The sequence below is a fragment of the Pezoporus wallicus genome, unplaced genomic scaffold (genome assembly GCF_028554395.1).
Source record: "Pezoporus wallicus isolate ANWC-B61680 ecotype Strahan unplaced genomic scaffold, APGP_CSIRO_Pwel_v1 contig_11493, whole genome shotgun sequence".
In the NCBI taxonomy this organism is placed as follows: domain Eukaryota; kingdom Metazoa; phylum Chordata; class Aves; order Psittaciformes; family Psittacidae; genus Pezoporus; species Pezoporus wallicus.
The window spans coordinates 394412-410154 of NW_026635895.1; the positions used below are offsets into that span (position 1 = coordinate 394412).

Sequence of the window (15743 nt, forward strand, 5' to 3'; positions counted from 1 at the left end):
ACAGTTTGGTAAGCATCTGCAGATACAAAATGGTTCTTTTGCCAGAGTAAATGAGGTAATTGCAAAGACAGTTCTGGCCACTGCCCCTGTTCCGTGTTAAATGCTGCTCTTCCTGCCTCAAGCCATTGCTGGGAGCCTGGAAAAGGGAGAACTGGCAGGTTTGACTGCTGTTCCCAGTGGGGCAGCCAAGGGAGATCATCCATGAGTGCCCTACACTTAAGTGCTGTAGAAATGTATCTGAGCAGTAATACCTGTAATAGCAGGTCTGCTTGGAGGTGAGCCAAAGATGATGATTTTGGTGGCAGAGTCACTTGCCTTTGGAGCGGCAAGTGGGGCATCTGGAACCAGTGCCATGCACGGAGTTATGAGCTTGGTTCTCTGCTCAGGTCTTGCACAGACCCCCACTGCAAGGTGTAAGTGTAGCCTAGTTCTTCCTGTGTTTTCTGGGAGCGTTTGCATTGAAGCAGCCATCACTTTCCATGCGGGAAAATGTGTGGGAGTAACTCTGAAGCTCACCCAGAGTCCTCCTTAATCGAATGGAATAGTTATTACTGAGGAAAAAAAAAATGAGGCGGACTTGTAGCACTCAGTGTTGTTCTCAGATAATGCGTCCTGAGATGTACTTCATCACAGGCTACCCTCCAAGGGTTTTATCATCCCCAAATCCTGTTCACGGTAATGTGTTTCCAGTGGTTTTGCCAGGAACTTTAAATCTGTACATGCAGTGGTAATTCTGTATTCTGTGCACTCGTCTGTCTGGTGGATTACATTGAAAACCTTCAGAAATGGCCCTGACTGGTACCCGCTGTGCTATAAGCGTCAGTCTGTGTACCCTTAGGAGCACACGTCAGGAATTGCCCTGAGGAGCACTGCATTCGGGAGATCAGAAGTTGCCCAACACACCTTAAAGTCCCTTTCTTGTGTGAACAAAGCGACTGCCACTGAGGGGTGAATTTGAATGCCTGCAAATCTCAGTGTTAGCAGTTAATGAAACTTCTAATAACCTTTTTTTTTGCAGAAGGAATATGAGATTACAGTTCACTATACAATATTCTCTCGCTTGGAGTACGTAATTTGCGCAGGCTTTTTATGGTATCTATTAAGAGTGACCTACCCTCTAGAAACAATCCTTCCGGAAGCTTTTCTCCACCACTTTCTGTACTGCTGTGCAGTGTTTTATTGTCTTAAAAACCTGAGGCCTTCTCCTAGTAATTCAATATCCAGCAGAGCATGTTGCTGAGATGAAAACGTTGTTTTCCCTTCAGGTATGGAAAGCAGAGCATGTATTGGGGCTTATCTGTATAAATAATATAAAAACAAACGGACAGATTGAGATCACATATTTTACAAGAAGGAGGAAAGTAGTTCTTAAACCCTGCGTAGTAAAATATAAGCCATGCACAGGAAATAATGACCCGATTTCCTTCTCAGGTGTTGCAGATATGCCCTAAGGACATGAGAGCAGATATCTGCGTGCATCTGAACCGCAAAGTGTTCAAGGAGCACCCAGCCTTCAGGCTGGCAAGTGATGGGTGCCTTCGGGCTCTTGCCATGGAATTCCAGACAGTGCACTGTGCCCCGGGGGACCTGATCTACCACGCCGGCGAGAGCGTCGACAGCCTTTGCTTTGTGGTCTCGGGGTCTTTGGAAGTGATCCAGGATGATGAAGTCGTGGCTATATTGGGTAAGTTTCACAGCTGATTACAGGCACTGTGCACAAATACAGATGCGTAGAGCATTTCTGTAGCCTCTTCTACTCTAGCACCTAACTCATTCTTTAGAAAGCTTCAGCCACAGCCTGGTGAGGTGTATGTTATTGTCCTTCCTGTTCCACATAGGTAAATGCAAAGGGCATTCATCTCAATTCCAGATTCCTTCAAGCCTGTTTCTCCTGGTCAGTGGAAACTGTACTTGAGCATTGGAATCCTGGTCATTGGGGTTCTGCCTGTCTCACCACATCTCTTTGCATTGGAAATTCCATTGAGAACTTCAGAAAACTGGGGTTTTTTTCCAAGTGCCTGGCTTCCCTGTGTCCCTCCCAGTGATAATGCAACTTGCTGAAAACTTCCCAATCAGATTTATTTAGTGTCTCGTGCTGAAACAATATTTATCTCTTTTAAAGTCAAAGTAATATAATAATTTAGAGTTGATTTTTCTTAGCTTGGAATGACAGCTTCAGGGTGGAGGCATTCAGAAGAAGCTGATGGTGTGACCAACATTCTGAGGCAGAGCTAGGAGAAAAGAGTGTGATAATGCAATAGGTGTAGATGAATCATGGGGCTGGAGCATTCAGGAGGTGTTACTTATCATCTGATTCTGTCAGACCCTTATGTGATAAAGTAAATGCTCACAGTGGCTTAATCCAGTACCTGTCACTCAAAGCAGCCTGGAAAAAGGGAACAAAACAGCTTGGTAATCTTCCTCTTTCTGAACACGTACAGGTAGCTCTCCTAGGAGGAATGTCTACTGGAAAATGAGTTCAGTTTTTTGCTACTTGTGTACAGGATTGACTGTGTAGCATAGGGTAAATTTATTGTCCTGGGGAATCAAGTTCATCCTATTTTGTGCCACACAAGAAACTGAAAAGGTGAAAAGGAGATAACTGGTTCTCTTCTGTTCTGAAATCACCTGTGCTGTTCAGTGCTATATGATAAAGCCTCTCGGTTTGTGCCACCTTTTATGCCATTAATACCTCCTCCTGGGGCCATCACAAGAAGAAAACCTTAAAACATCTTGCTGCTCTTTTTAATCAGTACGGGTAAAAAACCACCGAAATAGATTTGTTCAAAATGTCCTTTAAAGAGCCTAATTTTCTCCTCCTCTTTAGCAGGAACTTCTGTGTTTTATCATAATCCTCACTTTAGATGAACACTTGGCCCACATTCCTTGAGAAGTCATTGCTAAGGAAACTTAAATCCTAATCTCTGCTGCTGCAGAGTGATAGCTACAGAGAGCTGAAGTTCACCCATTGGTGTCTGAATGAATAGAAATAGTTTGTTATTGTTGTTCTTCTGGGGCAGTAACTGTTGATCCCCTTCCCTCCACACCTTTAGTTTTTTGGAAGTTGGAGTCATTTGTCTGGCTTTGTGACTACTGCAGTCAGAGAGGAAAGTCAAATGAAACGGGATGTGTTTGTGATTCCGTAGGATGGAACAGAAGATCCCTCTGCTCTGAGAGATCTGAAGGAGGCAAGAGGCTCTGGGAGCCAGGTTGGTTCCCAGCCTTTCTGCTTGAAATTGGGGTAAGCTTTGACATTTAGGAGAGCACTCCAGTAAAAAGCTGGAGAGAGGAAGGAGAAGACCCTTTGGAAGTAGGGTGAGAGGCTGCTGTTCCTCGGTAGCAGTGGGGAAGCCAGGGTCTTGTCCTTAAATGTTCACACTGCTGCAAGATGTGCAGTTAAGGACTCCTGGAGGGCCTGGCTGAGCAGCAGAGCTTTACTTGTGAGAGTTCTTCCGAGCTGCTGAAGTGGTCTCACTGACCACGGCAAGGGGCCCGGTGTGCATGGACTGGAAGACTGGAGGGTAGGCTTGCCGATTTGCTTACAGACTGGGAGCTCTTAAGTCTTTATTTAGCAATTAAACCACGAAGCTTGAGAACCGCTGTGATCTTCAAAGCTGAGCCATGGAGGAGACAGGTAACATTTACCATTAGGTTTAGTTGCAAAGAAAATACAGCCCCCCAGAAAAGCTAGCTTATCCCAAGATTAACATAGTTTATGCTGTTCTGCACTTACTATGTTCTTGCTATCCTTATTTGAGCTAAAAACTTTCAAAAGAAGAAACTGTTGGTTTAGCAGAGAGAATGCATCATTGAGTTTCCTGGGCTTGGAAGAGACCTGTGAGTCCAACTCCTGCCCCCACAAAGGGCAGGGGAAGTGAATGAGATGGAAAGGGAAATTAAGGCAGTAATTTACTGTGAGGAAGGAATATCATTGGCCTCCACAAAGACAAGTTTGCTGTTGCTGTTCCTTCTGCTTCTATCAAAGCTGGAGGGAAATAACATAATGTAGATACAAGCATGAGAGCAAAGTATGCAGAATGTCAAGAGCAGGAATCTGTAGCTTAAGCCTGGCTGCTGCCTTCCCCATCGGGGGAAAGTGGAATATATCACTTTGGGGGGGGACGTTGGTGGTGGGAATTGTGCAGAGGATACACACAGATTTACTTTTAAGATCACATGTGAGCTAAGGAACTGAACATCGGATGTGCCCGAAATACAGATGGTTTATTCTTACTGGAGACTGTGCTTTGAACATGATTCTGTAGGAGAGCTTGGGGTGCCGTGTTTTGTTTCAGCAGGATATTAAATGCTCCGTTTGCTTTGTGTGGAGAAATTCCTGCTGATTTAATTTGATCTAATTGCAGTCTTAAAGGAACGTTAGAAGAATAATTGTTTGTTTTCTTTACAATTGCTTTAGCTTACTCATGTAGCCATGAGCATTTCATTCCGATGCAGACACAAGAGGTTTGATTTGGCTTTTTGTGGGACAGATTTGCATCCAGATAGGACAGTGCAAACTGCAAGGGCATCTGCACCACAGGGATGGTTTATTTCGAAGGAGGGAAAAGAGCAGTGCAGAAGTGTTGTCTTAGATGTTCACAGTGGAAAAGCATTGCATCTTCCATGCAGTTGTGTGTGAAGATTGCTTCTCGGCAGACTTGAAGATGTTGGGTAAGCTAAGGGCCCAGGCTGCTATCTTTAGACTGTCCCTCATACCTGAGCTAGCTCAGGTTTCCCTAAACTAAACTGCTTTGTGTACAACCCCATTTTCAGAACTTAATTGTGTGGTTTGGGGCCTTTTATTATTTAATCATAGAATCCCAGCCTGGTTTGGGTTGAAAGGGACCTTAAAGCTCATCCAGTTCTGACCCCTGCCACGGGCAGGGACCCCTTCCACTGGAGCAGCTTGCTCCAAGCCCCTGTGTCCAACCTGGCCTTGAACACTGCCAGGGATGGGGCAGCCACAGCTTCTCTGGGCACCCTGTGCCAGCGCCTCAGCACCCTCCCAGGGAAGAGCTTCTGCCTAAGAGCTCAGCTCAGTCTCCCCTCTGGCAGGTTAAAGCCATTCCCCTTGGCCTGTCCCCTCAGGCCCTTGTAAGGAGTCCCTCTCCAACTTTCTTCTGGGCTCCCTTTAGGTACTGGAAGCTGCTGTAAGGTCTCCCCAGAATGCCAAGTCTTTGGAAAGCTTAAACCACGACGCTTACTTACCTTCGTGCCCTTCATTTTTCACCTGAGTTTGAAATGTAGGGCCTGCTGTGTTCAAAGTGCCAAGCTGCTGTGCTCTCAGGCTTAAGAAGTGGTGGCAGGATTATGGATGGCATTAGGGTTTTCTTATTATTTTCAAAGACGGTGTTAACGTCACGGCATTGTTTGTGCTATTGAATAAGACTAATGTGACCAGCAGTGCTTTGCAAAAGGAATGCTGGAGATTAAAATCCAGCTTTATCTTCAGCAGGTCTATTGTGCTTTTTCTATTTATAGTTTCAAGCTTTTGTTGCTTCAGGTCGACACACACAGGCAGGTCGGACAAGTTGCTTATTTCTGTGATTTAGTGATCGTCAACTAAAGGAACAGTTTTAAAAGTCTGGTTTCCTCAATGTGTGTCCCAAGTATTAGAACTGGAGAGCCAGCTAAACTTTTTGAAAGACAGTGGCACGAAGAGGTCTACCTTAATGCCAAGGTTGAATTTCATGGTGGATGTAGGAGCAGCGTTAAAACTTGAGAAATAGAGGTTTCTTTCTTGAGAAATACAGGTTTGTTCCACGTGGTATTGTTGGGCAAAGACTGTTCCTTGTTCCTGTGCTCCAGGTATCCAGAAAACGTAATATGGGTTGGCCTCGGGAGTTGCCTATTTTGAGACTTCAGCCAGGCATGCCTTTTTTTTTTTTACATGTAAGTTCTGGTAGAGCATTAAAAGCAGGAATCACCAAAGCTGCTGTCCGCTGCTGTGTATAGATGGTCTAAGACTGTGCAGGGGTTGGGAGAAAGAGATTTTTAAACCGCTTGCTTAATGCCTGCTGAAATAACAGGGGTATTCCCTGTGAACAGAGGCCTCAGCAGTGAGCTTCTTGGCACTTCACATTGTTGGGAGTTTTTTCCCCGTGGTTTAACGTTTTATTGTTGTGAATTTCTGCAACTTTGCCTAATGTCATTTAGGATGAGTTCCTTCCCCTCGGGACCAGCAGCCAAGCTCCTGATACCCTTGTACTGAGTTAAGGTGAAACACCACCAACCGGTCAGTTTTATGATTTATTAATACAAAAGACAAGGCGTGTGGTTAGATATAATAAACTCAGCAATGATCACTTTAACTGGATCAGCAAGTCCTGTGCCACATGTTTTTACTTAGATTTAGTCAATATTCAATGAAAAATAGAGAGGAGGAGAGAGAGAAAGGGAGAGAAAGAGAGGGCGAAGAGAACAAGTATCACTACCCGTGTATCCAGCACATCTTGTTGGTCCTCTTTACCCAGAGTATTGGTGGTGGTGGGAGCTCCCCATCTGACCTGAGCCCTGCCCTTTTATGTTCACGTTCTTTGGGGTGTTATCCATAATCTGCATGTGAGGTGTGGTGTGGAGAGGCATTACTGTGATAATGACGGGTGTAGTTCAGTGATCACCTGTGCAGTTCCAGAGCTGAGGTTCCCCAAGGGCCCTCTGGGTGCTTGTTGTCCCTCATATCCTGGTGTCTGCTGTTTGACTCCATCTTCTAAGTTAGTTTGAGGTAAGCATTCAGCCTTGAACAAAGGGGTCAGAACAATCCCTGTCTATGCAGTATCTAGAGCCATCATCCTCATTTACTTCATTTACCCTCAAGGCCACCCATGGTCAGATGCAGATGATGCCGGAGACAAGCTCAGTTTCCTGTCTCTTGCATGATGCAGTGTAAGGGGTGTTTGAGACAAGCTCAATGGCCGGACTCTCACAGTACTTTCAAGTAGTCTGACAGCACCACACGTGGAAGAAGCCCCCTTCCAGAGATCATAGAACCACAGAATGGTTGGAAAGGAGCTTAGGCTCATGCAGTTCCGAGCCCGTTGCCATGGGCAGGGACACTTCACACTAGGCCATGTCGCCCAAGTCTGGCAGGTTACTGGCAGCAGCGATCCACGCCACACTGGCAGCTGAAGTTAGGATGTGGTGATGAGGAGCTCTGTTCCAGCATGTTCCTTATGCCTCGGGCTGTATTAGGAAGGCTTGCCATTATGTTGGAGTGCGTATTCCAAACAGAGGTATGAAGAGGCAGAAATGATAATTTAAGAAGGAAGTTGAACAGAGTTAATTTTCATTTGTGTTTTGGGCAGGGTTTGTTTTCTGTCTCAGAAGTTTAGAGGAAGAAAAATAATTGTCTTCACTGAAAAAGCCTGTTAAAAATATAATCAAAGAGATGAATCTTCACATAACACTTTTTTTTTTCTTTGTTTTCTCCAAGTTCCCGAACCATTGTTAAATTCATCCTCAAGGAGTTGCTAGAAATATTAAATCAAACGGAGTATGCTATGGCGATGAACGTTGTGAGGTTTTCACATTATTTACTTTCTGTATTTCAGAAGGTGAAATCCACTGTTTTAAACTCTTGTGAATCCTTTCGTCCGAAGTAAAAGAAAATCAAACATTGAGCCTTTAATGTGAGCTTCAAGCAATAGCTATGACATACAGCCTGCTTCTAAGTCAGTGGGGAAATAACTCCGAGGGTATTGCAGTTGGGGCCTCTCATAGAAGTGTTTTGATCAGCGAGCAAGCACTGCCCATGAAATGACAGCACAGATTGAGCTGTGAGTTCCCTATTACTTAAGCAATGCAAATAAATTCACATGCCGTTGTGACTAGTTATTTGAGCTGGAAACTTCCGTGTCCTCTGAGTTTGTACAGTCTGACCACATATTTATAGTGTGTTTTTACAGTAACCATTAAAAAAGCGAATGGGGATAGATGATTGGGATGCTGGGAAGCCTCCCAGCTTTTTCTGAATAAGCCTGCTAGGGCCCAGTTGACATTCTAAAACTACTCATCACAGTAAGCCAAGTAGTGAAATACAATCCACGCCTTATTCAGAGAGGCAAATAAATTAGAATAAAAATAGAAATCTTAGCTGTAACTAATTCATGTTGCTGCTCATCCCTGCTCTAAAATAGCTGTTTTTATCTGTAATGTGCTTCAACAGAGAGCATGGATTCAGCTGTATACTAAACTGTCTGCACAATGTTGCCGAGCTGTGGTTTAAGCCATGAACAGTTAACACTGTGTTTCTGCTTGTGCACCAGGCACATCACTGACAGTTCAGTTGCAGTTTATTATCGGTATTAATGCTCCTTTTGGTTTCTACCCGGCACTGATAACTCTGGGTTTCTTTCCCTTAAGGTCTTACTAGAGGGTGAGAGTGATTAAAACCTCAGGTTAATGAAAAATGGGATATTCTCTGCAGTGCAGTTGGTCATTCCCTTCTCATTATGTGTCTCAGGTTGCACTTGAGAAATCTTAAAATCCAAAGCAGCAAGCCAAAAGGACCAAACTCCAGCTATCCAGTGGCTACTGAGATGTGCAGTTTATCTGTGGGATGGACGCTGAAAACCTCACCTTGATGCCAAATGGTAGCTCTCCTTTTTCTGGCTGGCAGATAGCTGTTGCCTTAAAACAATGCACCAAGGGGAAACAATAGTTTTGCTCTGGTGCCTCTATCTGAATCTTCCTTCTCTCTGTAAAACGGGAAGTTTGAATTGTGTACCTTGGGTAAGGAGGAGATGAGGGAAGGGAGGATAGGGAAAGGTTTTCAGTTGGAGCCAAATAGATGTGTGGTGATCACAGAGGGAGTTTGACCTGAGTCTCGCATCACTGGCTTTGAACATGAGGGGTAAATACACTGTGCTTAGTGGAGTTACACTTGAATACAGTTGGCAGAACCCTGTGACATGGAATAACCTCAGATCTTCATGTTCTTTTCAGATGTGTTCTGGAGGAAAATAAGTAAATCAATAAAAGTAAGGGGAAAAATCAGGCCAAGTGGTTTGTGTTTTTCAGCAGCCTTTTAACCGAGCAGTCACTGGTCACACACAGAGAATCTGTGCTTGCCTTTACAGCAGTTGGTGTCTCCCACTGCTGAGAACATTGGGGCTGTTCAGCCTGGAGAAGAGAAGCTGCGTGGAGACCTCAGAGCAGCTTCAGTGTCTGAAGGGGGCTATAAGGATGCTGGAGAGGGACTCTTCATCAGGGACTGCAGCGACAGGACAGGGGGTGATGGGTTCAAACTGAAACGGGGCAAGTTCAGGTCAGATCTAAGGCAGAAGCTCTTCCCTGTGAGGGTGCTGAGGCGCTGGCACAGGGTGCCCAGAGAAGTGGTCAATGCTCTCTCCCTGGCCTCTGTTCAAAGGCAGGTTGGACAGAGCCTTGGGTGACACGGTGTAGTGTGAAGTGTCCCTTCCTAATGTCAGGGGGTTGAAACTAGGTGACCTTAAGGTCCTTTCCAACCCAAACCATTCCATGATTCTATGCTGATGAAGGCAGTTCTAGAAGGGACCTGTGCTAGGTTCTGGTGTCAGCTGCTGTAGCAGTTCTTACTGTTGACTTGAGAATGACTCAAACATGACTATTTTGTCTGATGTGCTGAAAATCCATCACTGGGTTCGTGTGAATCCCACCGAAGTCCATACTGACTTGGAAGAGCTACGGCACATGAATCCATAGCCTCATCTTCTCAGCCAGCTGATACTACACCAAAACTGCCCAGGCATCCAAAATCAAAACCTGAGCTAAGTGGGTTATCAGCCAAAATCCTCCACAGTTTTTGAGCATAGGGTGGAATATCTTTTGTCTGAGAGCTCTTCAATGGTTCCTGTTTGTACGAGTGAAACAACGAGGGGTTGTTCTGGTAGAGGCACATCAAGGCAATGTGTGAGCATGGTTCTCTCTCAAAGAGAGTCAGCAAAGCACTTGGCTAAGTAGCAATCATCAGATCTTTATTACTGATCTGTTCTCAGGACACAGTGGATGTGGCTTCACCTTTTGTCTGATTTAGGCTGAGTTTGCAGTGGGAACAGAGAAATCCTCTTCACTCATCAGATGAATAGCGAATGTAATATGGAGAAAAAAAATGGGAAAGAATAAATATGGCAGTAGAAGGTGCTGGTTTTATGAACTAATTCTTCAGTGTTTAAATATGTCAGGGTTTGGGGACTTGTTATAATTAAAGCAAACAAGCAAACATGAAAGGCAGAAAACCATTTGGCTTTCCAGAGCCTACTGAGCTGATGGTGGAATAGGTCCTCAGCCCACAAATCCAGCAGGGAATATAAATGATTGATGGTAAAAGCTTAGATCATCCACTTGAAGTGTGATTGACAGAGAGTGTTCCTGGCAAATGTTTGGAATTCTGCAAGCTGGGAATGAAACTGCAAAGCACTGACAACCAACTGGCCATCTGCATTTCTCTAGCTTCTTGAGCTGTCTTCAGAGGTAAGGTGAAATGTAGAAAGCCTGGAGTTAAATGTGAAGAGAGGCTTTTGCTTCAGGTTCCCTAATGCTGCCATTATTCTTTGCCAACCACCTTCTGGCACGCTTAGAAGTCTCCCTTTGCTCTTCTTGCCTTCCAGTTGCGGATGCTTCTGATAAACACCCACTCAATCTGCCCTCTTTTTTCTCCTTTTGCTTCTTTTTTCCTGAGTGACTGGTCTCACTTTATGGAGAACAGATAAACAAAGCGAGATGGACTGAAGTTCCTTCTCACATACAAGAGGGCAGTTGTTCTAATCCAGTACAGATACTCCCGAGTGGAATTGCAATTCCTGCTTGCTATATAAAGACTTCCTACTGCTCCTTCCTCTATCCCCTTTTTTTTTTTTTTCTGTGAATGTCAACCACAATTTTATTTCAGAATCTGACAACTGAGATTGCTATTTTGGTATGTATCATTTAGAAAATGCACCTGACAAACAAAGCAGTGTGGTGCTTGGCCACGTGCCTTGCTTTGCAAACCAAACTGGAACACAGGATTGATTTTTGACTAGATCACTGCCTCCTAACCCGATTGACTTGAAGCACGTTGTTGATGATGGAAAACAGCACAACTTCTTGGTTTAGATTTATTTCTTTGTTAAATAATAGAAGCCTCTGACTTGGGTTCACGTGTTGCTTTTCTCAGCTTGGTTTGGCACCATGTAACTCCTTCCTGTGCTGCCCTTGCCACTAGTGAGAAGCAGTTCCCTGGGGTAGCAGGAGACTGCAGGGATGGGGGGAGGTTTTGGGGAGTTACAAATAGCAAGGGGAAGGGGGGGATGCTGCCACAGGTGAAGGACACTTGAGCTGTGTCTTTCTGTCTGATGTGAAAAGCAGCATTACGTTTTAAAAAGAGGAAGATGTAGCCAATTCCTGCTGTAGGTCGTTTTCCTGTGTAGGCAAAGCAGCTCCGTGGGGTTTGTACTTGCATTGTTCTAATCATTCTTCATGTTACTGTGGGGCAGGAAAATAATTATTGTCATTTTAAGGTAGGGCAACTTGTCTGGAGACGTTAGAAATCTGTTTAGAAACAAGCTAGGCTTCCTGTGCCTTGTGCTTGCACCACTGGCTCTAACTGTTGCTCATCAGTGAGGGCACATTTGGATGCTTGCTGGATTGCAGAGCAGTAATTAAAAGAGTTGTTTAGCTAATTGCCTGGAAGATTGTGAGTAAAAGCATATTTGTTCCAAAGGCAAACAATCCATTTTTACCCAGTGAAGCATATCAGTTTTTATGGTGCATAAAAATTGTTTCATTGCAATTTTGAATATATTGTGTGTTTGTTTCTCTAAAAGCCTTGTAGATGATGATCTATTTATGTGCATTAAAGTTTTTTTCTTAGGCCGTTTTTAACGTATCTACTGAAAAAGCGTATGTTTAAATGGTTGCAAATGTCAGAAGTCCTTGCCTTTAAAATGAGAAGTTGCTCACTGCACCAGGCTGTTGAACTACCACTGTGCTTAGTGATACGCAACCTTCGGAGTATTCCTGTATGTTGGCACCATATAAAGACACTAGTGATGGAAGAAAGGATATTATTACAGTGCTTTTGCCTAACTTGGTGGAGAAAACATATGCTAACGGATCAGGTTGTCCCCCTATACATATGCATTTAAAATGGAGATACAGTCTGTGCCCCTTCAAAGTGTTCAGAACTAAACTGATCATGATAGTTCTTTACACCTTGACTCAAGATAGTTGTCTTGACTTTCACACATGACTATTTATTTAGGGAATTAAACCTAAAAGGGCGCAGGAGAAGTTGATAAACTAATGTATTTTGATGCTTTGGCTGTGAGAATCGCTCTGGGCAAAGTATTGCTTATAAGACAAGAGACCGTCTCGTCTATCCCTACCACAACTCGGAAGACACTGTGAATGTATTTCTTTGTGCTTAGAAGTGATGTGCAATGGTGATATAACACAGCAGAGGTTTAAGAGGAACGTACCATTCAAAACAGAGTAGTGTAGTTTGGTCGTTATCAAGGTAACAACTGAGTATTCTTATCTTGTTAGCATTGTTGGAATGTTAACATGTTGGAAAACAACCAACCAAGACCATTGCTCTGTAAAGGAGCACCTTTCTCCTAAACGCTCCCTGTTGTGCCCAGCCTGAGCTGGGGTATAACTGGTGAAATCCTGACTGGGGGCTGCTCCTCAAGCAGCTTTGGACACTTTTTTCCCTGGGTTGTACTGTCCAGACTGATGCAAATGACCTCATTGCAGTGTTCCTCAGCAGGGATTTCACTGGCTGCCCCAAGCCCACAGAGTGGACACATGGGAAGGTGGCAAGGAAATGGCCGTGTTTTCTTAATTCCACTGTGAACAGATAAATATTCTTGCCTTGTCAGTATTATCTTGGTGATGGAATCTGAGACTGGCTTGGGTTGGAAAGGACCTTAAAGCTCATCCAGTTCCAGCCCCATGCCATGGGCAGGGACACCTTCCACTAGAGCAGCTTGCTCTGAACCCCGTCCAACCTGGCCTTGACCACTGCCAGGGATGGGGCGTAACTAGGTCTTCTTGGGTGACGTGGTTTAGTTGGGCGACATGGTTCAGTGGGAGGTGTCCCTGCCCATGACAGGGGGGTTGGAACTGGATGATCTTAAGGTCCTTTCCAACCCAAACTATTCTATGATTCTTAGTTTGGGCTTTGTTGTTACCTTGAGCCTCTGCTGCATTGTACAGGAGCACACATGCGCAACTCGTGAAGGACTTTGTTGAGCCTCTTGCCACCTGAAGAGCATTAGAGCCACCAGAGTGAGGCCTGCTCTTCTATACTGTTATCAAGACAGATTTTTCCTGGCACTGAGCTAGCGAATTAGGGCAAACTTCCTTTCATACTGATGCATTCCAGTGTTTCTGTCTAGCCTGGACCTGCACTGATGTATTAGACAGGATGCTTTTATTGGCCCAGTAGCGAGTAATTGTTGGTCACATTAAGAAAACAAGAGAGATGTAAGAAACAAAGCCTTTGCATGGCAGTTAAAGGAAGAAAGGGGGAAAGCATTTCCTCTTAATCTCTTTGAAAGGGGTCAGAAGGGAACATGAACCAAGAATAAGCTGCTTTTCTCAAGTTAGAAAGGAAGACCTTTGCTGGTATTTAGGGGACTTATCACATGAAACACTTTTGATTGTAGTTTATTCTTACAGAATTTTGTAGGGCTGCTGTAATCAATAAAATGAATGGAAAAGGTTAGCAATGGAGCCTTGGGTGACATGTAGTAGTGTGAGGTGTCCCTGCCCGTGGCAGGGGGTGGGAACAGGATGAGTCTAAGGTCCCTTCCGACCCAAACCAGTCTGGAATTCTGTGATTCTATGGAATATTTCAAAGACTTTTCTGTTTTCCAGACAGAACTTTCTAACCTCATAAAGTAGAACTTTTATTGCATAAATGAGATGTATGTCCTTTTATATCCTTGGTGGAAATCGCACTGTTGTTGAAAGCAATGCTGCTGCTTTTTTGTAGGCAAAGGAGATGTTTTTGGGGATGTGTTCTGGAAGGAGTCTACCCTCGCCCAGTCCTGTGCCAATGTACGGGCTTTGACTTACTGTGATCTTCATGTGATTAAGAGAGATGCCTTGCAGAAGGTGCTGGAGTTCTATACAGCCTTTTCACACTCCTTCTCCAGAAATCTCATCTTGACCTACAACTTGAGAAAAAGGGTAAGTAGCTTTGATTTTAATATATACCATTTCAGGAGCGTCTGTATGGGAAAAAGTGAGTGGCTTGAATTCTGGCGTTCTTCTCCATAGCCTCTCTTATAAGAAGGTTTTTCAGAGCTTGCCTAAGGCACTGCTAGCATGTAGGCAATAAGTATTTATCCCAGTTCTAGTTCTATAGGCAGCTGGATTGCATATATGGGAGAGTATTTTGCATTTCTCTGAAGTGGACAGATTCCAGCATATTTGTGATCTGTTACGGACTTGTGATAAAGCGTGTTCCCTACTTTCTACAACTTGAGTTTGTAAGCAAGTGGAAGAAATGGTATGAAATCTAATATAGGGAACAAAGTCAACAACAGTAATGGCAATGGAAAAGTAGTATGAGCATGACTGATTCTATCAAGAGTTGTTTCTTTTAGTACCTATCACGTTTTGGAATTACTTATCTTAATGCTTATCTGTAATGTTTTCATTTTCTTATCCGTGGTTCTTGTCTCTTTCCATTTCTTCCTGTGTGTCAGTTCAAGTTATTTTGTCAAATGTGAATCATCATAACCTAATATCCCATTTGAAATTCTCTCTGTAATGCTCAGTGAAGTGAAGCTCCTCTGTAGAAATGGATTAAAACTGTAGTAGCTGTAATTCAATTGATTTTATGATGCAATGTAAAAGACAGAATTACATTTGAAAATGAATACACTGGAGCACCTAAGTTGAACGAAGTGAAGTGCAAGGTCCTGCCCTTGGGTCAGGGCAGTCCCAAGCACAGCTACAGGTTAGGCAGAGCAGTGATTCAGAGCAGCCTGAGGAGAAGGACTTGGGGATGTTGGTTGATGAGAAACTGAACATGAGCCGCTTCGTTGTGTGAAGGGAGCTACAAGGATGCTGGAGAGGGACTCTTCATCAGGGACTGCAGCCATAGGACAAGGGGTGATGGGTTCAGACTGAAACAGGGCAAGTTCGGGTTAGATCTAAGGCAGAAGCTCTTCCCTGTGAGGGTGCTGAGGCGCTGGCACAGGGTGCCCAGAGAAGCTGTGACTGCCCCATCCCTGGCAGTGTTCAAGGCCAGGTTGGATCAGGCTTGGAGTAACCTGGTCTTCCCAACCCAAACCGTTCTGTGATTCTGTGATTCCATACTTGCTTTAAAATACCGTGATATAAAGATCCTTGAGATCAGCTAAAGAAACCTGTTGGATAGGAGATTTTTTTTTGCTCCTAGTTCTCCATGGTAACTTCCAGGTGTCAAGTATGTCCTAGATAATTACCCCTGAGAAAACAGAAACCTTTTCATCTTTCAAGTCTGTTTTGTAAAATTAGACTTCAAGCCTAGAGTATAGATTATTTTTTTTGTACCCAGAGTTGCCTACTGAAATTAAGTAGTGTGATAATGTTTTCTATCTGCATATATTATCAATATCAAATAATTCGGCTTTTCAGCATTGGGCAAAAACTAATGTGATCTCTGCACTTTGGTTAAGTAATTCAAAGCTCTGCTAGAAAATGGACGTGATTAAAAGCTAAGAAGCAAATTTATACGGGAGGATTTCCTCCTAGGACTTTTTTTTTCAAACAATATTGGATTTTGCAAG

At 43.9% G+C, this 15743-nt stretch overlaps 1 protein-coding gene across 3 annotated transcripts in view; it reads left to right on the forward strand.

Moving 5' to 3' along the window:
- The window catches only part of KCNH1 (potassium voltage-gated channel subfamily H member 1), a 176625-nt gene that overhangs the window by 89255 nt on the left and 71627 nt on the right, over positions 1-15743 (forward strand). For all 3 annotated transcript variants that reach the window (XM_057398489.1, XM_057398488.1, XM_057398490.1), the window contains exons 9-10: positions 1432-1684; positions 13958-14154. In XM_057398489.1, coding sequence (XP_057254472.1) covers positions 1432-1684; positions 13958-14154 — 450 coding nt within the window. The remainder of the gene's footprint in view (positions 1-1431; positions 1685-13957; positions 14155-15743) is intronic.